The sequence below is a fragment of the Bubalus bubalis genome, chromosome 23 (assembly GCF_019923935.1).
Source record: "Bubalus bubalis isolate 160015118507 breed Murrah chromosome 23, NDDB_SH_1, whole genome shotgun sequence".
Lineage (NCBI taxonomy): Eukaryota > Metazoa > Chordata > Mammalia > Artiodactyla > Bovidae > Bubalus > Bubalus bubalis.
In genome coordinates, this window is record NC_059179.1 from 41,889,237 (window position 1) to 41,915,312 (window position 26,076).

Consider the following 26,076-nt stretch of genomic DNA (forward strand, 5'->3'; position numbering starts at 1 on the left):
AGTAGTCATGTACGGATGTGAGAGTTGGATCGTAAAGAGGGCTGAGCACCGAAGAATTGATGCTTTCAAAACTGGTACTGAGGAAGACTCTTGAGAGTCCCTTGGACAGCAAGGAGATTAAACCAGTCAATCCTAAAGGAAATCAATTCTGAGTATTCACTGGAAGGACTGATGCTGAAGCTGAAGGTCCAATATTTTGGCCACCTGATGTGAAGAGCCAACTCATTGGAAAAGATCCTGATACTAGGAAAGACTGAGGGCAGGAGGAGAAGGGGGCAGCAGAGGATGAGATGGTTGGGTAGCATCTTTGACTCAATGGACATAAGTTTGAGCAAACTCCAGGAGATAGGAAAGGACAGGGAAGCCTGGCCTGCTGCAGTCCAGGGGGTCGCAAAGAGTTGGACATGACTGAGCAACTGGCAACAACAACAGGGTGGTGATTGTGGACTCTCAGTCACCAGCTTTCTAGTTCCAACTAGTCTGGTATCTACATACTTTTGGTCAGCATGCAGTCACCATCCTCCACCAGGAAATGTTTATTTATATCCCTTCTGGAGGAACTGGAAGTCCTGTGACTCAATTGTTCTAATCATTAACTGCTTGAGTCTGCTCTTTGGAATTCAGGGAAGGTCAAACAAGAGGTAGGAACAAGAGAGTGGTTTGTACCCAGAAAGGCCCCACAGAGTCTTCCTTGATTTCAAACTCACAGAACCTGGAGATGGTCTGGATGCAGGCAGAGGAGAGAGTCTAAGAAGATGCTAAGGTTCTAGACCAAGAACCTAAAAGAAGGATGCAACATTGGAAACTAGAATGTCCAAAGTGAGAACTGCTATAGGGAAACTGATCAATTTTAGACACATTGAAGAAAAGACCATCAGGCTTTCTGGGAACCCTGTTGGCATGGTCTTTATGTAAGCTGGCCCCTGGCTGGGGAGGAGTGATACTTTAACGGGGTGATGATGGAGCATTGTGGCCTCAAATGCTCTAATATCCTCTTGGTGGCTTCAGTTATTTACACAAGTTATTCTCAGATAGCTTGGCTCATTCCTGTGCTGCTGCTTCCGTGCGTGTGTGTGTGTGTGTGTGTGTGTGTGTGTGTGTGTGTGGTGTGACTCTAAAACTATATTTAATAGCTTAGAAACAGATCAGGGTGAAAGATTGAAAGATAGTAAGTGAAATCATAAGGGATGGTGTTTTCCAGACTTCTCAGATCACAGGACTTACCCAGGTGTTTATTTGTTGTTTTTTTGTTTTTTTTTTTTTCAGGTGTTTGTTAAGTTTATAAATTCCTGGGCCCCATCCTAGTCCTTCTGAATCAGAATCACTAGATGTGGAGTCAAGGAGTCTGTGTTTTGAATAAACACCCTGGGTGATCGTTTCCAGCCAGGACATTTGTGAATAGTGATCGACTTCTAGGTTCACCTTCTTGAGAGTTAAAGTACCCCGTGTCTTGACCCCCTCCCTTGAAGAGGCTGATCTAGTAGGTTTGGGGTGAGGTCCCCAAATCTGTGTTTAATGAAAAGGCCATGTGACTCTCAGGGTAAAGTTTGAGGCACACTGACCCCGGGGTGACTCTCAGGTCAGTAGCCATAGCTGACTTTTGTTTGCTTTTCTGTGAAGTTTATATATATATATAAATTTATATATATATATGTATGGCTCAGAAATCAGGGATAATTAGCACACATTAAACTCCTGCCCCCTCTTATCTTCTCCTCTGTGTTTTTCTTTCCCTGAATGCCTGTTGGGAATCCATTTGGGGCCTGTGTTTCTGGAAGGCACTGGGAACACACGCATCCTAGGAGGCTGGGGACTTCGGCTCCAGCAGATGAGAAGCTTGCAGTGAGGAAGTCAGACATAGAAGTAGGAAACCAAGGGCAGATGGGCCCTTTCAGGCAGTGTCACAGCTCTGAAAGACACCAGTGGGTGTTGTGATAGACAGTAAGGAAGAAGGGAGTGGCTGGTTTGGATTAGACTGGTGATTAAAGTGGGGATCTCAGATCAGCAGGCTCCGCATCACCTGGGAACTTGATAGAAATGCTAAGTCTTGGGCTCTTCTCCAGGCTCTGGGGTGAGCCCTCCCCAGAAGCAGTTAGGTTGTTCTGATGCACCCTAAGGTTTGAGGACCATTGGATTAGATGGTCAAGGAGGGGGATGATGTTGTAGCCACACATTCCGGGAAACAAACTCACTCAGAAGGACGATGCAGATAGTGGAGTGCAGTTTCTTACACCGGCGGGCCCAAGGCAGAGTCTCCTCTTAGCCAAGGACCCCGACCAGCATCTGTGAAAATCTTTTATATCCCATGTGTACATGTCTGAACCCACCACTCCAAATTCCTTGGGACTAACATAAACCCAGGAAAATACAATCCCAATAACCCCATCATTCATGTGCTATGTGCTCAGTCAAACAATTAGCCAATAATCAATAAACCCGAGGTTACACTCTGATAGATACAGAAAAATTTATGGCCTGTCTGGAGGAAGGGGTGATTAGTGTATGTTTTCTCTTAGGCGATGACTAACCTAGATACTATCTTCAAGGTTCCCCTGTCTGGAGGGGGTCTTATCCTTCTGTTGTTGTTTTCATAGGCACTAAACACAGAGTTCAGAGTCCATTGGAAAGGTGGCCGAGCATGATCAGCATGAACAGGCCTAAGATGGGGTCCAGGCCCTATGAATTCCTTCTTCAGTGATACTTGAACTAAGTTTGGAATGACAGAAAGCGGGCAGGCAAGGGAAGATCTAGGGGGAGGATCAGGCAGTACACAGACCTGAGGGGGAAATGAATTTGTTAGAGAAACTGAAGGAGGCTCGTGAAGGAGCGGGAGGTGGGCATGGGCCAGGTCAGCCAGGCTTGGGCCTTGAAGGCCAGCTATGGTAAGACATCCAGATTTAGATACCATGAACCAATATGTGTTCAGCAGGACTGCTCTGGTTGCTGTATGGAGAATGCAAGGGAGCAAGACTGCAGGCCAGGAGGTCTGAGGAGAGGCCATTGCAGGACCCTGAAAGCTGCAGGGGTGCCTGGAGCCAGGACAGAGAAGCCCATCCTTATTTTCATGATCTTCTTTTCTCTGTCCTCCCATGGGAACCTCTGTAGATACATCATTCCTCGTTGCCTTCCCTGTCCCCAAGAAAGTTCAATCCCATAGATATATTGTGTATGTCTGTGGACTGTGGTCTTTGCACGGCCACAAACCAGGTGGTGCCAGTGGTAAAGAATCCGCCTGCCAATGCAGGAGACGCAGGACACTCTGGTTCAGTCCCTGGGTAGGGAAGATCCCTTGGAGGAGGAAATGGCAACCCACTCCAGTATTCTTGCTGGGAGAATCCCATGGACAGAGGAGCCTGGCAGGCTACAGTCCATAGGGTTGCAAAGAGTCGGACATGACCGAGTATCTGAGCACATAAACATGCTCAGATGTAATAGCTAAGGGTTTTTTTCTGCCTCCTGAGAGCCAGTTTTACCCTTCTGTGGATGATATTGACCCACTGATGATGCAAGGACTAGGGTGATAACAGTGAAGATGGAGAAACATATGCGGCTTTGCATATCTTGCGTATTTTGAAGCTAAAAAGATGCCAGGACTTGCTGAAGGATGGGATTTAGGAGGGAGAGAAGAATCAAGAAGATTCCTGAAGTTTGGGCTTAAGCAGTTAAGTAAACGGAGACATTTGCTGACATATGAAAAACTGGCCTGATCGGGTCTACCTGCCAAGTTCCACAGTCACAGACCCAGTGTCCAGGAGGAAACCCTGTTGCGTGTGTGGTACCAGTCTGACCAGACAGCGAAATGACTATCACAAACCCTGTCTCAAACTAGGGGAAACTCAGGGCGGCCCCCCACATTTGAGAGAAGAGCAGTGTTCTCCTTTGTGCTTCACAGATGGCTCATTTCCTGCTGTATACCTGTGGTCTTGTGATTGATAACAAGAAACATATATTTGGTCTTCATCCCAGCCCTGGCACTGAGCTCCTAAGACCTTTGGAATTTCCTAAGTGGTGAGAGCAATAAAGGTGTCTTTTGTTATGCTAATGAAGCAAATTTTGGAAAGCACTTAAAAGTGGGGGCTGGCTGCCAGGGGAACCAATTCTGTGATTGGAGGGTTGGGACCTTGAAAATTAAAAACTTAGAGGTTCCTCTGTAGGGGACTTATTGTGCTGACTTTTTAATTTTTATGTATTTTAAAAAATATTTGCTAATTTATTTATTTTGTCTGCATTGGACCTTAGTTGCAGTCCTGGGATTCTCTCTAGTTGTGTCGTGGGCTTAGTTGCCCTGTGACCTAGGGGATCTTAGTTCTCCATCAGGGACTGAACCGAGTGCTGTGCATTGTAAGGCAGATTCTTAACCAGTGGACCACCAGGGAATTCCCACGTACTGACTTGTTAAAAAAATCATTTTTATTTTTTAATTTGAAGTGTGTTAGTCACTCAGCTATGTCTGACTCTTTGCGACCCTGTGGAGTGTAGCCCACCAGGCTCCTCTGTCCATGGAATTCCCCAGGCAAGAATACTGGAGTGGGTTGCCATGCCCTTCTCCAGGGGATTTTCCCAACCCAGGGATCAAACCGGGGTCCCCTGCATTGCAGGCAGATTCTTTAGCATCTGAGTCACCAGGTGAAGTATGGTTGATTTATAATGTTGTGTTAGTTTCAGTTGTACAGCGAAGTGATTCAGTATATATGTATGTAGGCTTCCCTGGTGGCTCAGTGGTAAAGAACCCGCCTGCCAATGCAGGAAATGGGGATTCAGAGTCCAGTCCCTGGATTGGAAAGATCCCATGGAGGAGGAAGTGGCAACCCACTCCAGTATTCTTGCCTGGGAAATCCCATGGACAGAACAGACTGATGGGCTACATGGGGTCAGAAAGAGTTGGACATGACTTTGCGACTAAACAACACCAACTACATATTCTTTTTCAGATTCGTTTTCCTTATCGATTATTTTTGAACCAAGGCCACTGCATGCTGGTCAGTGGACTCAGGACATAAACACATACCTTACCCAGCAACTCTGTGGATGAATGCAGGTGACCTGAGGGGTTATATGAGGAAACTGAGGTTCAGAGAGGTTAAGGAACTAGCTAGCCCCCAGGTCACACAGGTAGAACCTGGCATGCTAAGGGCTAGAATCCAGTTTGGTTTGATGCCAAAGCCCAGGCCCACAATCATGAGGCTGAGTTCTTACAGGTGCCTGAAAAGATTTGTGTCGTGGTCTCCATAATTAGAAAGCAAACCCCACTCTGTTTTAAAGAAGGTCAGTTCTCAGACCTAGAAAAAAGAAAAATCGAAAAAGATCTGGTCAGTTTTATGAGCAGCGGCTGAGGGCCGGCGCTTCATTACCGCCCCCCCTCCCTGTTTCTTAAAGCAGTGGATTCTGTTCCTTTAAACAAAGCTTTCTGAAGTCCTGGATTCTGGATCCCGGATCTGTAACAGGCTCCTGCCAAGGCAGGGTGTGTCGCAGGGCGGGTGTGGCCGGTCCAACTTCTGACTCACTGTTTATCTCTGGCAGGAAGTAAACACGGGGAGGAGAGAGGGAGGGAGGGAAGGAGGGCGCTCGCGGACTTTTGACGCTGGCTGGGAAAGAAGGTCACGTGCTGAGTTAGGTGTGCGTCTGCTCTTCTGGTTTCAGCCCAGAACCTTTAAGAAGTGAAGAATAGTGCTGTTCCAGTCTGAAACAGTACTTGGAAAACAAAGGAAATTAGAAAGTAGAGGGGGACAAGCAATCAGCACCTACAGACAACTGTTCTTAAAATATTAGTGTGTTTCCCTTAGAGTTCTCTGTTTATTTCTAGTTCTTCCTTGATTGTGATAGCTTTGTACATGTATGCATTTTATATATCATTCAGTTCAGTCGCTCAGTCGTGTCCGACTCTTTGAGACCCCATGGACTGCAGCACGCCAGGCCTCCCTGTCCATCGCCAACTCCCGGAAGTTGCTCAAACTCATGTCCATTGACTCAGTGATGCCATCCAACCACCTCATCCTCTGTCGTCCCCTTCTCCTCCTGCCTTCAATCTTTCCCAGCATCAGGGTCTTTTCCAATGAGTCAGTTTAAAAAATTATAAACTATTAAATATATACGATAATAAATTATATATTTAAATCTAAAAATATTTAAACATGTTAATATAAATGTTATATAAATGTATAATATATTTGAATAATTAATAAGCTATTTTTAGAGCAGTTTTACCAAAAAACAATGGTACCGAGAACTCCCTGAAGCCATCCCTTCTCTGTACAGTTCAGTTCAGTCGCTCAGTCGTGTCTGACTCTGCGACCCTATGAATTGCACGCCAGGCCTCCCTGTCCATCACCAACAGTTCCCCCTTATTATTAAGATTGTGCATTAATGTGGTACATTTGCTACAGTTAATGAACAAGTGTTGATAATTATGAACTAAAATCTGTACTTTCCATTAAGTTTCACTCTTTGTATTATACATTGTCATGTGTTCACCATTATAACATCGTACAGGATGGTTTCCCAGCCTTGAACATTTCCTGGGTTCCGCTTATTCATCCCTTCCTCCCTCCTTCCTTTCCTCCCTCCCCTGGCAAGCACCAGTATTTTTGGTCTCCGTAGTTTCTTTTTTTCCCGATTACCTTTTTTGTATCTGTATAAAATGCATACTGTTTAAGTGTATAAATCCGAGCTTGATGAGTATTTGCACTCCTGTGCACCCGTAATCACACTCAGATCTATCTCCCTCACCCCGTTCATTCACTCATGTCACTTCCTCAGTACCTCTGTCCTAGAATAACAACTATTTGAACTTCCACCACCGGTGACTAGTTTTGCCACTTCTTGAGCTTCGTATTAATGGTACTGAACAGTATGTATACTTTGGTATCTGGTTTCTTTTACACACTGCTACTTACTGATTTTTTAAAATTGTTTTTACTGTGGTTTAAAAAGGCAAAGCATTCCATTTACCACCTTAACCAATGTAGTGTTTAGTAGTACCGTTCAGTAGTGTTAAGTATAACACGTGTTATAGTTTCTTAGTTTCTTAAGGTAGAAACAGGTCATTTCTTTGAATCTTCCTTTTTTAGTATAGGTGCTTGAGTGTCTTAAAAGCCACTCTAAATGCTGCTTTAACTGTATCTGACACATTTTGATATTTGAGTTTTCATTTCGTTCAAATACTTTCTAATGTATCAATTTCATTTCTTCTTTGACTCATAGGCTATTTAGAAGTGTATCATTTAATTTCCAAATAGTTGGAGATTTTCCAGTTACCTTTCTGTTATTGATTTCCAATATAATTCCATTGTAACCAGATAATATACTTTGAATAATTTAACTCTTTTAAAATTTATTGAGTTTTTTTTAATGTGTAGAATATCATCTGTCTTATAAATGTTTCACTTACACTTGAGAAAAATTAATTCTGCCACTACTGACTGCTGCTGCTGCTGCTGCTAAGTCACTTCAGTGGTGTCCGACTCTGTGCGACCCCACAGACGGCAGCTCACCAGGCTCCCCCGTCCCTGGGATTCTCCAGGCAAGAACACTGGAGTGGGTTGCCATTTCCTTCTCCAATGCATGAAAGTGAAAAAATAAAGTGAAGTCGCTCAGTGGGGTCCGACTCCTAGCAACCCCATGGACTGCAGTCTACCAGGCTCCTCTGTCCATGGGATTTTCCAGGCACGAGTACTGGAGTGGGGTGCCAGCGCCTTCTCCACCACTATTGACTAGTGTTTAATAAATGTTAGAGGGTCAAGTTGGTTGTAGTAGTTGTTCCAGTCTTCTGTATCTGTTCTGATTGTCTATCTCTTCTATCGATTATTGAGAAAAGTGTATGGAACTATTACCTTTTAATCGTGTATTTGTTCATTTCTCCTTTTATCAGTTTTTGTGTTATGTGCTTCGAAGCTCAGTTATTAGGTAGATAAACTTTCAGAATGGTTACATCCTCTTAATGAATTGACCTCTTTTTCATTTAATCTTTTTTCCACTTGGTAATGTTTTTGCTCTAAAATTGACTTTGATGTAATATAGAGACAACAGCTTTCTATTGATTGGTGTTTTCATGCTCTATCTTTCCCCCCTTCATTTTCTGACTCTTAACAGATTTGTGCTTCTTAAGCAAAGTTTGAAGTGCCTTTTTTGTAGGTAGCATATAAGTTGGGTCTTGCTTTTTCGATGCACTCTGAATATCTCCAGCTTTTGACTGGAGTACTTACAATATTTACATTTAACATGACTATTAATATGGTTGGTTTAAATCTACAGTCTTATTGTTTTCTCTGTCCATCTCTTGTTTGGTTCATTTTCCTTCCATTTTGGCCTTTTAAAAATGTTCATTATTTATACGATTGTCCTTTACTTCCCTTTAGATTTATTAGCTACAGTATTTGTGTTATCTTAAGTGGTTGCTTCAGGATCTATAATATGTATCTTTAATGTATCACAATCTACTATTAAGTGATATTGCACCTTTCGCATATATTAGAAGAATCTTGCAAAATTATACTTGGGTTTCTCCACTTTTGGCCTTTGTGCTATTGTGTTTTTTTTGTTTTTTTTTTTAACCCCCCATCCGGCCACCCCTCTGTTATTGTTGATAGACATTTTACTCCTACGATTGTGTTACCAATCCTACAATATCTGTTATTTCTGCTTTGCATAGCCAGTCATCTTTTAAAAGCCACTTAAATAAGGAAAAGTGACTACATTTACCTGCATAGTTAGCATTTCTGGTGCTCTTTATTCTTTCATATAAATACTGATGGCCATCTGGTATTATTTTCTTTTGATTTAAGGGACTGCCTTCAATATTTCTTGAAATACTGATCTGCTGATGTTGAATTCTTTTAGCTTTTGTATGTCTGAAAAAATCTTTATTTCATCTATGTTTTATAAATTTATTTTCACTGGGCAAAGAGTTACAAGTAGACAATTTTTTTTCCCCCTTTTATTGCTCCATTGTATTGTAGCTTGCATTGTTTCCAACCAAAATCTGATGTCATCCTAAGTTTGTTCTTCTGTCTTTTTTTTTCCCTGCTCTGACTGACTTTATTATATTTTACTTTTTCACTGATTTTAAGCAATTTGGTTATGATATGCCTTGGTATAAGTGTCTTCTTATTTTTTATGCTTGAAATTATTAATAGTTAGATTTGTGGGTCTGTGGGTTTACAGTTTGCATCATATTTGGAAATTTTGCAGTCATTATTTCTTCAAGTGTTTTTTTTTTTTAATCTCCCTGCCACCCTGGGACTCCGGCTACACATGCCTCCAGCTGCTTGAAGTTGTCCTACCATTCACTGGTAATCTGAATCTGTTCTTCTTTTTTTCAAGTCTTTTTCTCTTTGTGTTTCATTTTGGGAGAATTTCTATTGCTATGTCTATATGCAGAGTACATCATGAGAAACGCTGGACTGGAAGAAATACAAACTGGAATCAAGATTGCCGGGAGAAATATCAATAACCTCAGGTATGCAGATGACACCACCCTTATGACAGAAAGTGAAGAGGAACTCAAAAGCCTCTTGATGAAAGTGAAAGTGGAGAGTGAAAAAGTTGGCTTAAAGCTCAACATTCAGAAAACGAAGATCATGGCATCCGGTCCCACCACTTCATGGGAAATAGATGGGGAAACAGTGGAAACAGTGTCAGACTTTATTTTGGGGGGCTCCAAAATCACTACAGATGGTGACTGCAGCCATGAAATTAAAAGACGCTTACTCCTTGGAAGGAAAGCTATGACCAACCTAGATAGCATATTCAAAAGCAGAGACATTACTTTGCCAACAAAGGTTCGTCTAGTCAAGGCTATGGTTTTTCCTGTGGTCATGTATGGATGTGAGAGTTGGACTGTGAAGAAGGCTGAGCGCTGAAGAATTGATGCTTTTGAACTGTGGTGTTGGAGAAGACTCTGGAGAGTCCCTTGGACTGCAAGGAGATCCAACCGGTCCATTCTGAAGGAGATCAGCCCTGGGATTTCTTTGGAAGGAATGATACTAAAGCTGAAGCTCCAGTACTCTGGCCACCTCATGCGAAGAGTTAACTCATTGGAAAAGATTCTGATGCTGGGAGGGATTAGGGGCAGGAAGAGAAGGGGACGACAGAGGATGAGATGGCTGGATGGCATCACTGACTCGATGGACGTGAGTCTCAGTGAACTCCGGGAGTTGGTGATGGACAGGGAGGCCTGGCGTGCTGTGATTCATGGGGTCGCAAAGAGTCAGACACGACTGAGCAACTGATCTAATCTGATGTCTTCAAGTTCACTAATTTTCTCTATAATGACTAATCTGTTTTTAATCCATCCCAGTGTGTTTTTCATTTCAGGAACTGTATTTTTCATCTCTAGAAGTTTGATTTTGGTCTTTTTTATATTACTATCACCCATGTCTGTAGTTAACACTCTAGCATCCAATAACACTCAATGTCCAATTCATAACACATGTACTTTTCTCTAGCATCCTGAACATATGTACTACAGTTATATTACTTTAAAAAAGTCTTTGTGTACTAGTTCTGTTATTTGCACAATTTCTGGGTTGGCTTTGATGAATTGAGTTTTCAATATGGGTCTATTTTCCTGCTTATTTGAATGCCAGACACTGTGGACTTTATGCTTCCAGATTCTGGATATTTTTGAATTCCTATAAATATTCTTGAACTCTGCTCTGGGTTGCAGTTATTTGGAACAGGTTAATCTTTTGGGGTTTTGCTTTTAAGCATTGTTAGGAGGGACTAGAGCAGTGTTAATTTTCTCCACTTCTGAGGCAAGAGCCTTCTTAGTACTCTAACAGATGTCCCATCAATTATGAAGTTTTCCACCCTGGTTGGTAGGAATGGGAACTATTCCCAGCCCTGTATTAGCTTTAAGGATTCTCTCTTATAAACCTTGCAGGCGGTCGGTACCTAGTCTCCTGTGGTTTCCATACATATACACGCCAATCAGTATTTTGTGTATCTCTGGAGTTCTCTTTTTGTGCAGCTTTTGCGTCTTGGTAATTTGTCTTGGGAACTCTAGATGCCTTGGTCGCTGCTGACATCCAGCTTCATCTCCTTAAGTCAGGGAGGCTAACTGGCTCAAGCTGGGGTCCCCTACCCTGGGACACTCTCCAGTCCGTAAGCTGAGGCAATAGCAGGGCTTACTCTACTCCTTTCCATCTCCAGAGATCCCTGCCCTTCATCTCCCACGACTCCGAAAGAAGCCAATCTCCTATCAGCCCAAGCCCCTGTTAGTTAATAATTCTTTATATGACATTTTCCAACCCTGGCTCCCTGAAAACCTTGTACAGTCTACTGTATCAAGTTTCTTTCTTTAAATGGAAATGCAGCAAAAAACACCTGGCATTTATTTTGGGAGCAGTAGGGAGTCCTTCTAGAAAAAAAAAATAATAAGAGAGAGGATGCCAGGAGCAAGAGTTGTTTCTTTTTTCTCTTCAAGAGCAGCTTGTATCGCAGACACTTGCTGTCTCTTGTGTCTTTTTTACAGCCTCAAATGCCAACTTTGACAGCAATTAATCTTCCAAAATGCGTCACTGCTGCTGTGTTAGAGCCGGGAAGGAGCCTAGAATGGTCTTTATGTCTTTGACATTGAACCAGCTTGGCCCCCACTAATGTTGACTCATCACCTGCCCCCACCCCCCTGCTCCGACAAGTCCCCCTGCCATGTAGACCACTGGGATTACAGAGAGACGCATCTCAGCAAAATGGCTTGTGGCTGGGGATTGTTCTAACAAGAAATCCTTAGTCACGTTTTCAAACTCAGTCTCACACAGGCAACATTGGTAATATCTTCTTTTTCAGAGGGTGGCCCAAATTCCCTGAAAGATTTTTCAGTCATCAAGAGAAAACTGCATTATGTTCCCTGTTGTTGTACTTTGTTGGCTAAGGGAGGAAAATTTTTATAAAATGTGTCAGAAGCCTTATCAAGAAGGAATATAACAAAAATATGTTTACCACTATTTCTTATTCAAAATACCCTTGTGGTATCAAAATAAATACCCCATAATCTAATCATCTGACTCTGTGTGACCCCATAGACGGCAGCCCACCAGGCCCCGCCGTCCCTGGGATTCTCCAGGCAAGAACACTGGAGTGGGTTGCCATTTCCTTCTCCAATGCATGAAAGTGAAAAGTGAAAGTGAAGTCGCTCAGTCGTATCCAACTCCTAGCGACCCCATGGACTGCAGCCTACCAGGCTCCTCCGTCCATGGGATTTTCCAGGCAAGAGTACTGGAGTGGGGTGCCATTGCCTTCTCCGCCAAGGATGACTAGTAGGATTTAACTTGCAGTTCAGGAGATCTTCATGTTCTCAGTTAAATATTCTGCCCACTTTCTTGATTTGTGCTCATTAGAGTTTTAACAATCTTTTATTTTATTGTGCATAAAAATAAATATCTCTAAGACAGCAAAACTATCATTACCAAAGAGTACAGTGGAGCCTGGCCAGGGTGGTAGAGGTAAATTGGGAATTTGAGATTAACATATACACACTACCATATATAAAGTAAGTAAATCACAAGGACCTACTATGTAGCACAGGGAACGCTAGTCAGTATCTTGTAATAACCTATAATGGAAAAGAATCTGAAAAGGAATATATGTGCTGTGCTGTGTGCAAAGTCACTCAGTCATATCTGACTCTGTGACCCCATGGACTGTAGCCTGCCAGGCTCCTCTGTCTATGGGAGTCTCCAGGCAAGAATACTGGAGTGGGTTGCCATGCACTCTTCCAGGGGATCTTCCCAACCCAGGGTTCAAATCCAGGTCTCCCACGTTGCAGGTGGATTCTTTATCATCTGACCCATCAGGGAAGCCATATATATTTATATATAAATATGCATAAGACAAACAAAAAACTACCTGTATACAGCATTAAAGACATTTAATGACTAATTGTGAATAACAGTTACAGAAATTTCACTTTGTAATCACATCTTACTAATTTTATCCAATAAATATCTTATTAGATTAAAAATTAACAAAAAAAGCCCCAGATATCTCCTCTGATGGGATTGTAGTTTTATTTTTGATGTTTGACTGTTAAGAAGCATTCAAATGACCAGAAATAATTATTATGCCATAAATGTATTTAAGTGAATTTCTATTTTCTTGTGCTAATATCTACATTCATTTGAAGTACAGTGACAGACAGAAGGAAGAGACACAGAATTCATTCCAGCTACAGGGAAGGCTTGTGGGTCACACTTCAAGCTCAGCACTGAAGCTAGGGACCACACAACTGGGTCAGCCCCACATGAGGAGTGCTGAGAAAAATCGACAACAAGACAGTTTTTTAACTTTCTTTGGAATGCAGTTGCCTGTACCCACCTCCACTGTGCTGGATAATGGAGTTCATGAGTGTGCCAACACATCGACCTTTCAGTTCAGTTCAGTTCAGTTGCTCAATTGTGTCCGACTCTTTGCAACCCCATGGACTGCAGCACGCCAGGCCTCCCTGTCCATCACCAGCTCCCGGAATTTACTCACACTCATGTCCATTGAGTCGGTGATGCCATCCAACCATCTCATCCTCTGTTGTCCCCTTCTCCTCCCGCCTTCAGTCTTTCCCAGCATCAGGATCTTTTCAAATGAGTCAGTTCTTCGCATTGGATAATGGAGTCTCATGAGTGTGCCAACACGTTGACCTTAAAGTCATATAAAAGTTCACGTGGCAAAGTGTAGGCTAAATATTAAGCATGCTTTGGTATTTTATTCACCCTTGCACATAGCCGTTTCTCCCCAATAATGTTTTAGACCCTACCAATATTTTCCTTTCATCTATTGCTTGAATTGCCCAAGCATTGTGGTCTTTCTTTTTTCTAACACAGAATGAGCACAGAAAAGAGTTAAAACTGCATTTAAAATATACAGTTGAGTCTGATGGGGTTGCCAAGGTCAGCAGGCTCCCTGGCATCCATGTAGGGAGTGTTGTTCGGACAAGTTAGGACAGAGAATGCGGATTGGACCTAATTTGCTAGGATCACAAAGAAGTTGCTGAAGAGGTACCTTTCTCGGAAATACCATGTTATGGTTGTTAAAGCATGGCGGTTGTCATTGCCTTATTAACTCGAGAGTTCTTTGCACAGATCACTCAGAATGTAAATTTCTTATCTGAAGTCTCTGGAATGGTGATCCATACCCACAGTACATGAGTCACCCTAAGTGAGTAGTTATGGTGTCAGTTAAAAAAAATTTTTTCTTCACTTATCTATTCATCCCATTGTCAACTGAAAAAAAAAAAAAAAGAAGCACAGTGTGAGAGTTGTGAGTTAAGTTTTATTGGGGGCAAAATGAGGGCTATAGACTGGGAGACAGCATTTCAGGGAACTCTGAGGAACTGCTCCAAAGAGGTGGGGCAAAAGTCAGTGTTATATATTATTTCGGTGAAGGGGGTACATGCTGTCAAGCACAGATCTTGGTAGAAGCTTGCTGCTAGTCATGAGAAGATGTCTCCATTAATGATTTTAGTCCTTTTCTAGATATATGAGTGAAAAAACTGGTTTAAAGCTCAACATTCAAAAAACAAATATCATGGCATCAGGTCTCATTGATGGGGAAAAAGTGGAAACAGTTGCAGATTTTATTTTCTTGGGCTCCAAAATCACTGCAGATGGTGACTGCAGCCACAAAGTTAAAAGGCACTTGCTCCTGGGAAGGAAAGCTTCAACAAACCTAGATGACATATTGAAAAGCAGAGACGTTACTTTGCCGACAAAGGCCTGTATAGTCAAAGCTATGGTTTTTCCAGTAGTCATGTACGGACGTGAGAGCTGGACAATAAAAAAGGCTCAGCGCTGAAGAATTGATGCTTTTGAACTGTGGTGTTGAAGAAGACTCTTGAGAGTGCCTTGGACTGCAAAGAGATCAAACCAGTCAATCCTAAAGGAAATCCGTCCTGGGTATTCACTGGAAGGGCTGATGCTGAAGTTGAAACTCCAATACTTTGGCCACCTGATGTGAAGAGCTGACTCATTGGAAAAGACCCTGATGCTGGGAAAGATTGAAGGCAGGAGGAGAAGGGGACGACAGAGGATGAGATGGTTGGATGGCATCACCAACTCGATGGATGTGAGTTTGAGCAAGCTCAGGGAGATACTGAAGGACAGGGAAGCCTGGAGTGCTGAGTCCATGGGGTTGCAAAGAGTTAGACATGACTGAGTGACTGAAAAACAACAGCCTAACCATCCATCCATCCATTCATGCGCCCATCCATCCATCCATCCATCCACTGACACATTCATATATTCAATGTTTGCTATATGCCAAGCACCAGAGACATAAGACTTAAAAGAGGCAAGACCCAGTCTCCATCATACTCCAGAGGGAGAAACGGTCATCCTTCTTGATGGTAGCCGTGGCTACTGCCCTCACTCGGTGGGGCTGTCGAAGGATATCTGATCCCAGAGGCCAGGCCAGGGAGGCTTCATTGAGAAGTGGAGATTGGGTCTGAGATTCTCAGGGAGAAGCAGGAGAGCTCCAGCTCCAGGAAGATGCAGGGATGGGGAGCTCTGTGTGGGATGCTGCGGGAAAGGCAGGCTGGGGGCACAGATGACTGCAAACTGAAGTCATCACCGGAGGGTCTTCCCATGAGGGTGACAGGATCAGGCTTTCATGTCTAAGCCATAGTTCTGGCTGCAGCCTGGAGAACAGAGTGCAGGGGCTGGAGTGGGTGGGAGAAGAGTTTGCTGCCCTGGTCCAGGAGAGGCGAGGCCAGCAAGTACGAGGCAGCCAGAGGCAGCGGGAGCCTGGAGCCAGGGAGGCTTGGTCTCACTTTGTACCAGGAGTTCTGCGTGCGACCCGGGTCTGGTCTGGAAGCTCTGTGTGGATATTTTTTCGTTTGTACATTGAGGGGCGGGGCGACATCCACTCTGCCTGGCTACTGTGTGGATTAAATGTCATCAGAACTGAAAAGTGCTTAGCGTGGGCTTGGCCTTAGTAAATACTCAGGATGTGGCAGTTGTCCATCTTGGTGATTTTGCTTTATGGTTTTGCTGGTTCCCTTGAAGCCTGGTAGTGCAGAGACCATGTTTGTTTTTCCCCCAGCCAGTCTCCTTCCTCTTCTCAAGCATTCCTAGTTGGCTTGAGTGTGCGTCTTCGAAACTACGCCTTAGGAACCCATCTGGATGTGATTGTCTCCAGCTCGGGTGGTGGGGAGGGCCTTCTCTGCATCTTCATCATCTGCTCAGCTCTTTGCTGCAGCAAATCAGCCCTCCTCCCAGGTCTCTGCACTCCGTGCCTCTCCCTTTGTTGGTGGGGGGCATCAGGGCTGCACCGGGGAGGCTGTGGTCTCTATGCTCTGCCCTCCTCAGCTCAAAGGCAGTGCCCCCTCCCTTTGGGCTGAGAGCCTTGCATTTAGAACACACTGCCCAGCCCACAAGAGCTTGCCTTTAGATTCTGAGCTGAACCTCCATCCTACACATATTTTATTCCATCTTGAAGCACAGAAGGACATTGTGTAAGCTCCAGTTAATACAGGGCCCTTACAGATCACTTTGTAGAATTTTTCCTGCCCTTGGGCAAATCTCCTCCTGGTGAGTGACTTTAATCTGGTTTAAAAATTGGCTTCTGATGGGCAGTCACGGAGATTACAGGTGCTCAGTTCAGGTGAAAGAGAGCCAAGGCTGGGTCGTTATTTTGAAGGGAGTCCGTGTTCACACTCTGGGGGATGTATTCCTGGTTGCTCTCTTATAAGACCCGCAGGTCTTCAGGGTGCCCCAGTGGAGTGAATTTATCATCCTGTCCCCAGACGGTCATGACTTCAGGCAGCCTGAAGGGAAGTCACACACTCTTCTGAGTTGGCCACTGCTCTCAGAGGCAGATCAGTAAAGCCGCTTTGTTCTTTTGTTGCCAGCGCAGAGGGAGCTGTGTTCTGTGCTTCTTGCCAAGCAGACATCAGTAGGAATGCTTCATTTCTGAATTACATGCTATTAATCTCATTAGCTACTGAACGACTTGACCCCCTACCTAATGAGTGGAACACAATTAAGCATAAAGTGCCTATTAAAAGGAAAATAGGTTCACAAGTACAGAGTTGCTGGTTCTGGAACAATCCATTGAATTTCAGAAATCCTGCTCTGCAGAGGTCAAGTCAAGGAATCTTACCTGCAATTCTAGGGGTTTCACCCCTGTCCATCAGCACAAGGCCAGGACTCTCCATGGGCACGTCTGTCCTAGTGACCACTTGAGGATTGGAGGGATTCATGTAACTTAACCCTCTTTAGTTTTCTCTTCTTTGCTCTTGTGAGCCCTGCTTTTTGTCTGAAAATGCTAATCTCGTTGAGATAGTAGCCAACTCTCTCTCGGGTCCATCTGAGATATTTTCAGTGTCATATGTGCAGAGGCATTACTTTACCATTAAGGTCCATCTATTCAAAGCTGTGGTTTTTCCAGTAGTCATGTATGGATGTGAGAGTTGGACTATAAAGAAAGCTGAGCACAGAATTGATGCTTTTGAACTGTGGTGTTGGAGAAGACTCTTGAGAGTCCCTTGGACTGCAAGGAGGTCCAACCAATCCATCCTAAAGGTGATCAGTCCTGAATATTCATTGGAAGGACTGATGTTGAAGCTGAAACTCCAATATTTTGGCCACCTGCTGCGACGAGCTGACTCATTGGAAAACACCCTGATGCTAGGAAAGATTGAGGGCAGGAGGAGAAGGGGATGACAGAGGATAAGATGGTTGGATAGCACCACCAACAGAATGGCCAAGAGTTTGAGTAGGCTCCAGGAATTGGTGATGGACAGGGAAGCCTGGTGTGCTGCAGTCCACGGGGTCTCAAAGAATCAGACACGACTGGGTAACTGAACTGATACTGAACTGATGTGCAGAGATGGGCATTAAATCAGGATGACTGGTGTAGTGACACCTGAACACACCTCCTTCGAAGTTGTCAAGTGATGTCACGTATAACTCATAGGTGAGGGGCGTGGTGAGAGGCTAGATGGAGTCAGGTAAAGAGCCTCTTGCCTTCTGTCCCAGTTCATTCAGGCGGCTATAAAAATGACATAGACTGGATGGCCTAGCCAACAGACACATGTTTCTTGTGATTCTGGAGGCTAGAAATCTAATATCAAGGTGCCAGCAGATTTCAAATCTGGTGAGGACCCACTTCCTAGTTCATAGGTGGATGCCTTCTCTGGGAGTCCTCACATGGCAAAAGGGTCAAGGGAATTCTCTGGGGATCTCTTTTCAATTCAGTTCAGTCGCTTAGTCATGTCTGACTCTTTGCAATCCCATGAACCATAGCACACCAGGCCTCCCTGTCCATCACCAACTGCCAGAGTCCACCCAAACCCATGTCCATTGAGTCGGTGATGCCATCCAACCATCTCATCCTCTGTTATCCCCTTCTCCTCCTGCCCCCAATCTTTCCCAGCATCTCTTTTATAAGGGCACTAATCCCTTCATGGGGGCTCCACCCTCATGACTTAATCACCTTCCAAAGACCCTCCTTTCCTAATACCATTGAGAGGGTTAATAGGTAGGAAGGCCAGAGGTCCTCAAGTGGCGGGAGGAAATAAACTGCAAGTGGCAGACATTTTCCCCCCCTTCTCTGTTGAGGACACCTGGTTCTGCCTGAACTTAACTTTTTTCAAACCTTGAGATAACCAATATGTTTTTCTTATAGAAGTGTTTTTCTTGAGCTATGTTAATGAAACTATGTATTTGCTTTAAAATTTGCCTTTCTTCGAAGGCAGTTCGCCTAAGATGAACTTTTTTTTTTTTCTTTTCCCAGACCTTGGGCTGATAATGGCTCAGTAAACCAATATTCATGTCAGTTGTGTTATGGCCAACGATGACACACTTTGTGCCATTCTATCTCAGAAATGCATAATGTGGGAGAGGGGCCCGGTATAACTCCCTCAGCCTTGAGGTGTCTCTCTTGTCTGATTAACAGCTTGCTAACAGACATAAAACATCTTGCTGAAAACTAGCAAGCAGGCACTCTTTCTGTCCCCTTCTGATGTCTATGTCAGAAGTTTTCCATATCTCTATTATGCTTTTATAATAAAACCTTGCTACACAAAAGCTCCTTGTAGTCAAGCCTCCTCTCTGGCCCTGGACTGAAATCTCCTTCGGAGGCCACGAATCCCAGTGTAGCACGTGGCTTGCAACCTCAGCCTTTCACCATCATCTTGGGGATTAGTTTTCAACATATGAATTTTGGGGGACACAAACATTCAGTCTCCCTCCTTAAAAGTTTTTGCTTTCGGAGGCATAGAATGAATAAGAAGATCATGATCTGTCAGATTCAAGCTTAACCCCTCTGTTCTCAGGATTCTTCTCTGCAAAATGGCAGTAGTAATATCCCCCTTGCAAGGCTATTAGTAGGGTTAAATGAGATAATCCATGTAAAGCACTGATGTTCAGTAAATTTCATCCATTAGTATTTTCCCAACTTTTCATTTTGGAAAATTTGAGACCTTAAAAATGTTGAAAGGATAGTAGTATAATATCCAATATACCCATTGCAGTAGTTTATTCACAGTGCCATAGAGAAACCCACAGACTGGGTAGCTTCAACAACAGAATTTTGTTTTTTCACAGTTGCAGAGGCTGGAATTCCAAGGTTAGGGTGCTGGCAGAGGTGGCTTCTGGTGAGATCTTTCTTCTTGGTTTGCAGATGGTACCTTCCTGCTGGGTCTGCTGTGGCCTCTTTGTATGAGTAACTCCTGGTGTCCCCCTTCTTCTTACAGGGACTTCAGTTCTCCTAGATTAGCACCCCACTCTTATGACCTCACTTAAATTTAATTACCTCCTTAAAGGCCCTATGTCCACATATACAGTCACATTATGGATTAAAACTTCAATATGGATTTTCAGGGGGACACAGTTCAGTCCATAATTGCTGTTTTTGTTCAGTCACTAAGTCACATCCAACTCTTTGTGACCTCACAGCATGCCAGGCAGGCTTCCGTGTCCTTCACTATCTCCCAGACTGCTCAAACTCCTGTCCATTGAGTTAATGATGCCATCCAACCATCTCATTCTCTGTCCTCCCCTTCTCCTCCTGCTTTCAATCTTTCCCAGCATCAGGGTCTTTTCCAGTGAGTCGGCTCTTTGCATCAGGTGACCAAAGTATTGGAGCTTCAGCTTTAGTATCAGTCCTTCCAGTGAATATTCAGGGTTGATTTCCTTTAGGATTGATTGGTTTGATCTCCTTGGTATTTAATTTCCCTATTCACTACTGACCAGCATGGAAAACCTCAGACTGAATGTTTGAGATTCTCTGCATTGATTTTTGGAGAAAGTCATGGTTATGGGCACTGTGGGATGGGGAGGGGGCTCTCTTCATGGGGAGGATGAGCCGCATGAGGAGGTGTGTTACATCCTCTCGTGGGAGAGGGGGCGGGCTGATTCTGCCTGTGCTTTACTCTCTCCTTGCCATCCATGAGAACTGATGAAACATTACATGTTTTCATTGTTGACAGCATCTGGCATGGAGGTTCCAGCTCTGCTTCTGAGGGTGCTGCCAGTCCAGACCCCTGCCTCGTGTCTCCAGAGGTGACTGAGCCGAGAGAGCACCCACAGGCAGCCAGGGGCCCAGAAGATTCTCCACGTCCCAGCGCAGCAGAGCCCCAGGAGCGGGAGACTCCCTCGTCCTCCATGCGCTTTGCCAAGGGCCCCCCAGAAGGTTCCTTGGCAAGCCCAGAAGGGGAACCTGAAGGTTGGCCCCTCATTCAACACCCTCAGAGGGAACTTTCTCCAAATGGCCCAGGAGAGGCCCCAGCAGCCTCGGTCCCTCAGGACGGCAACTTGACTCAGTGCAAGGTGGTTTCTGTCGTCCCCAGTGCAGGAGGAGAGACAGGCTCGAAGGAAGAAGAAGGGCAGAGACTGTCTTCCTCCAGCTCCACTGACCAGTTGGCAGGAATTCCACCAACTGCTCCTCCAGAGCCGATGAAGGTGCAGTTGCGTGGAGAGGATGCCCGGCCTGGTGATTTCGAGTCCCAAGGGCAAGAGGCTGCAGCTGGCTTACCATGGCCAGAGTCCTGGCAGGGGGCCCCCAAGGCCCCTGCTGCCCAACTAGGCCAGGAGAGTTCAGCCAGCCTGGAGGAGCCTCCCCTAAAACCCGAGACCTCAACCTCGCAAGAGCCAGCCCCCGAATGCCCAGTGGAGGGGCCACCTCAGGATTTCACCAATGACGTGGGATTCCTTGGGGCCTGCCCTCCCACTGGGACCAGTTCAGGGGCTGCCCAAGAAGCCAAAGCAAAGGCCGATTTCCAGGAAAGCTGCCAGCAGCCAATGGGAGCACTCCCGCCCACAGGGCTGCCCTGGGATTCACCAGGTGCTGCCCTGGCGCCGGGGGACAAGGGCTCTTGGGAGAAAACTCTGGGTGCCCTTGATGCTCAGGGTCACTCACAGACCGGGAGCCAAGATGCTGAGCCCGGTCAAGTCACTGGGGCGGTGACAGGTGACCAGTCCGAGGGAATTTTGTTCATGAGCTCTGAGCCTGCCCCACACGCCGCAACCAAGGATGTGGGTCCAGCTTCAAGCCTCCCCTCCCAGCCAGCTGCTCTGGCCTCCACGGCTGCAGAACAAGCCAGGGAGATGGTTTCCGTGGCCGAGATGCCTGTTCTCACAGATCCGGCTACAGAGTGGGCAGAAGCAGGGTTGTCAGGACCGGAGAAGCAAGCATCAGACCTCAGAGGAGAAGGAGAGGGTCTAGAAGGAGGCCCCAGCGAGATTCCTGCTCCAGTTCCCCTGGAGGAGAGGGCAGAGCTTGGGAATAGGGAGCTAAGCCATGAAGTCCAACCAAAGGTTCCAGATCTCCCCACTCCCAGTGCATCAGATGAGAGTGCCAGCAGGTCACCAGGGCTGAAGGATGAAGCTGAGCCCCCCGAAGGCCCAGCTGTGGCTAACGAGGAAAGCAGAGTCTCTGGGGCTGATCCTAGAGGGCAGGGAGCAGCCCCAGGGCCCCTTGATGGTGCAGATCCTGGGAATCTACAGGCAGAGCAACCCGAGGCCTGGGACTGCAAGCCTGACCCAGAGGTGGACAAGGACAAGGTTTCACAGCTGACTGGAGATGAGGAGAGCCGAGGCCTTCCGAACACAGTCCTAGCACAGCCACTCGGAGAGGAGATCCCCGGGCACGTGGACAGGTCTGACTCTCCCTCAGAAGATGCAGCTTGGAACGTGGTGGCCCGTGGGATGATGGGAGAATCTCAAGTGGTCCATGCATCGGGCTCACTGCACCAACTCCCTGAACAGCATCCCAGCCCACCCTCAGGGCCAGAAGGAGCTGGTGAACGTGTTCTTCCCTGGGGAGCCATCTGGGCGGGGCCGGGACCGCAGACCAAATGTCCCGACACCCTTCAGGACATGGAGGGACTGGGAAGAATGGACTCTCTTCCTGCTTTAGAATCTGAGAAATCGGATTTCCTGTCGGCTCCTGCTCCAGAGGTCGTCCCCAAAGCCCAGGAGGCGGAGAGCATGCCTGAAATAAAGTCGGGGAGCCACCCATCCGCACAGAGGCCCGGCCGTGGGGAGGGGGAGGGCTCACTGACATCCCCCCACCCCTGTGGGCTGGGGCGTGACACAGCTGGACAGGAAGTCCACGCCGATGGGCCCCCTCCCCCTGAGGAGGAGAACTGGGCAGTGGAGAACTGCAGGCTTACGATGCTCAGCCTGGAGCAAGATCGGCAGGGAAACCTATCCCACCCGGGCGACAGCAGTATAGAAGTGACTGCATCCGAGAGGCCCGTACTGTGTCCTGAGAACTATCTCCAAACATCCCAGACACACCCAGAAGCATCGGTCTTCGATATGCTCAGGGAGACATCCCAAGGGTGCGAAAGCAAGGGAGAGACTTATCCAGGTGATACGGATTTTAAGAACCTGGGTGCTGATTCTTCTCAAATCCACATACCCGTGGGACCACGGGAAGATGTGAACTTGTCCACTCATGGAGGAAAGCAACAGGCTTCTGAAACGGAACTTCAAAGTGAGCTCCCCAAAGGCAGTCTGTCTGATGCTCCGAGTTTACCTCCCAGGGACACAGTTCCGGAGAATCCTACGACTGAGAAGTCGGAGTTGTCAGCACCCATGAAGCCTGAGTTGCCTGCACTCGAGGAGAAGGGGCAAGAGGGAGAATGCAGCAGCAGTCAGCCGTCCAGGAGCTCATCTCCTGCAGCAGACACTTTCCAAGACCCTTCTCTTGCAGGTAGCTTGAGCAGAGAGGAATATAGCTGTGCTGGGCAGGGGCCAAACGAGTCCCAACAGGAGCTGGTTGATGGGCTGAATGCCAGCAGCCAACATGAAGAAGCATGTCTTGAGGACGCAGGCATTTCAGGAGCAGCTGACGCTTGGCCCCAGCTCCAGGACTTGGGCAAGACAGAGAAGGCAAGTGGAAACACCGTGGGGGCCCCGCCTTGTCGGCCTGACTCAGTAGCTCTCCTGGAGGCAGCTCACAGCCAGCCGATTCCAGCACCTGCCAGCCCCCGAGCCACACCCGCCCAGGATGCCCCAGCGAGAGAGGCAGGTGAAGAAACCCAGGAGGGCGGGCAGCAACCGGGGTTGGTCCCACAGAAGGAAATGGAGCACCTCACTGCCTCGGATGCAGAGGTCCCAGAGCTTTCTGGAATTTTCCCATCAGCCAAGGATCAAGGTGTGGATGGTGCTGAGACTTGTGGGAAGGCGGACAGAGGAGCCCTGGGGATGTGGCAGGCTCCGGGGGAGCCAGACTCCCTCCAAATAGAGCAGCGCTCCTCCACTGGGGAGGAAGCCTCTACTTCTGCTCTAGGTGAGCAGCCCTCGGCCAGCTGCCACGATGCCTGGCCACTAGCTAGGGAGCTGGCTGAGAGCCCCAGGAGCATGGCGGATCTTTCTGCAGTGCAGGTTGTCTCCGACCCAAAGAGGCTCCTGCCGTCTGGACCCCTGGAGGAGGCTGCCCCTGGTACTCCTTACCTGCACATCGAAGGTGCTGCCTGGAAAGGGCTGGAAGACAGTGTCATGAAAGCTGTTTCACCCCAAGGCCCCGGAGCCCCTGGGGAAAGCCCTTGTTCCACTCGGGAGCCCCTGCTTGCCTCGGAAAATGCTTCCTCCAGGGAGGGCTCTGCTGAGTCCTCCTTCTTGCAAGCAGGAGCTGCAGGTGAGGGAATCTCTGCAGCACCAGTCAGCCCTGGAAGCTCCAAAGCTGCAATCTCGGAGGGTCCTGTGGACTCTGTGCCCTACCTGGACAGGATGCCATTTCTGGCCAAGGGTAAGGAGACCACGGGGGAGGAGAAATGGTCAGGAGCTCCTGGTGCAAGTGCTGAGCCCAGTGAAATTCCAGCATGCCCCGGCAGTGAGGAGAGCAAGGCAGGGGAAGCAGCAAGAGAAACCGAGGGCAGCGGGGAGAGGATGCTAGAGCCTTCCAAGGACCCCAAGCAGGGAGCATCAGCTGGTGTAGACACAAGCTGCAGGCAGACTGGGATGCTCGCTGGGTTGCCTGATTTCAGGGAGCACATCACCAAGATCTTTGAGACGTCTGTGCTTGGAGCCCTGGCCACCGATTGGCCCCAGAGCACACAGGGAGAAAAAGCAGGAGCCAGGAAGAGGGTGATGGGCAAGGGCCTCATGGTGCCAAGCCCAGAGAAGCTTCCAGATGGGACTCAAAGAGTGGCCGTCGCCCCTCTCCCCACCCTTCCCACTGGTCTCTGGGTGGACTCAAAGGAGAGGAAGCAAGAGCTGGCTGTAGAGGCTGAGATTTCTCATCTGGGTCCCCAGGATCCAGCTCCAGGAAACCTGCCCGGGCTGGCCTGGCTGGCCGCAGAGCACACCCTGCCGGGCGCCAGTGAGGAGAAGGAAATAAGCGAGGCCCCGCAGATACTGGCAGACAGCAAGAAGCCTGAGAGGGCCGGGGAAGGCTGGTGGCCGGGACCTGGAGGAGACCAGTCCCATTCACAGCAGGCAGGTGGCCCGCAGGAAGCAGCTTCAGGTCTGTCTTCACAGGCGGCTTCTCTAGAGATTTCCGGGGCTGACTTGCAGGTGGCTCCCCAGAGCCGTGGAGAAGGGGACTCTGGTCCAGATGACAGCATTCCTTCTGGAAAACAGAGCCAGGAAACAGGCTGCCAGGACAGTCAACCCAGAGAAGATGGTCCCCAGGGCTCTTCTCACCCCAGGGCTCTGGGTGACACGCCAGGATCCACCTCTGCCCAGGGAGCATTTCCCCACAGGGACGTCCCACCTCTGCCCGAGGCCATCGGTGAGCCCTGCACCCCAGACCCACTTGGGGGTGAGAGGAGGCGTGCAGGTGCAGCTGGCATCTCGGAAACACAAGATGCCCTGGGCACCCAGGGCGTCCCGGAGCCCCCAGCTGGGGAAGTGGCAGAGAATCCGCTGGAGCCCAGCTTGGAAGCCGGAGCTGCTGGGGAAGCAGAGGGTGACGTCACTTTGAGCACAGCTGGGACCTGGGCATGTGTGTCTGAGGACCTGCCTGAAACAGGTACTACGAGAATGTTCTCTGGTGCGGCTGCTGCCTTGGCTGTGCCAGGAAGCCCTGGGGACCCAGGCTGCTCGGAAGGGGCTCTGAGGATGGATGCTGAAGTCGCCCCAGGTGGGAGCCGCCCAGCTGGGCCCCCACAGGCAGAGGAGCAACCTAGGCCTGAGTTCCCTGCTTTTGCAGAGGACGGGAAGATAGGTGTCTTCTCACCCCCAGAACCTGACGAGACTCGGGACCTGAAGCTGCAAAACCTGGATCCAGAAGCACTGGACGCTGAGAGGTACTTAGAATAAATTCACACGCTAATGCGGGGTCAGCCGTAAAAGTGAGTCTCATTTTTAAAAGTCAAAGCGATGAGTGGCTTTAAAGAAGCTTCATTTTTCTGTATCTAATTGTTTAAATTTCCCTACTTACAATCTCTGGATGTGCTGAGAGTCTGAAAACATGTGAGAAATGGTTTGGAGGCGTCTGTTTGGTTTGGAGGAGCTGTCTGTTTAACACATCTTTTTTCCTCTCCTTGTGTTCTTTAATTCTTCTAACTGAAACTGTAAAGCATGAAATATTTACAGGCCAGCAGTGGACTATGGGGTCATAGGTTATGGTCAGTCAGACTATTTTTCTGGTGTCCAGATACATTTGTTTTTGAATCTGGATTTATTTATGCAGAGAGGC

General features: G+C 47.1%; 1 protein-coding gene across 20 annotated transcripts in view; it reads left to right on the top strand.

Annotated features, from left to right (window-relative positions):
- The window catches only part of TACC2 (transforming acidic coiled-coil containing protein 2), a 233,932-nt gene that overhangs the window by 51,426 nt on the left and 156,430 nt on the right, over positions 1-26,076 (top strand). For all 20 annotated transcript variants that reach the window (XM_044935185.2, XM_044935187.2, XM_044935188.2 and 17 more), the window contains one exon: positions 20,417-25,684. In XM_044935185.2, coding sequence (XP_044791120.2) covers positions 20,417-25,684 — 5,268 coding nt within the window. The remainder of the gene's footprint in view (positions 1-20,416; positions 25,685-26,076) is intronic.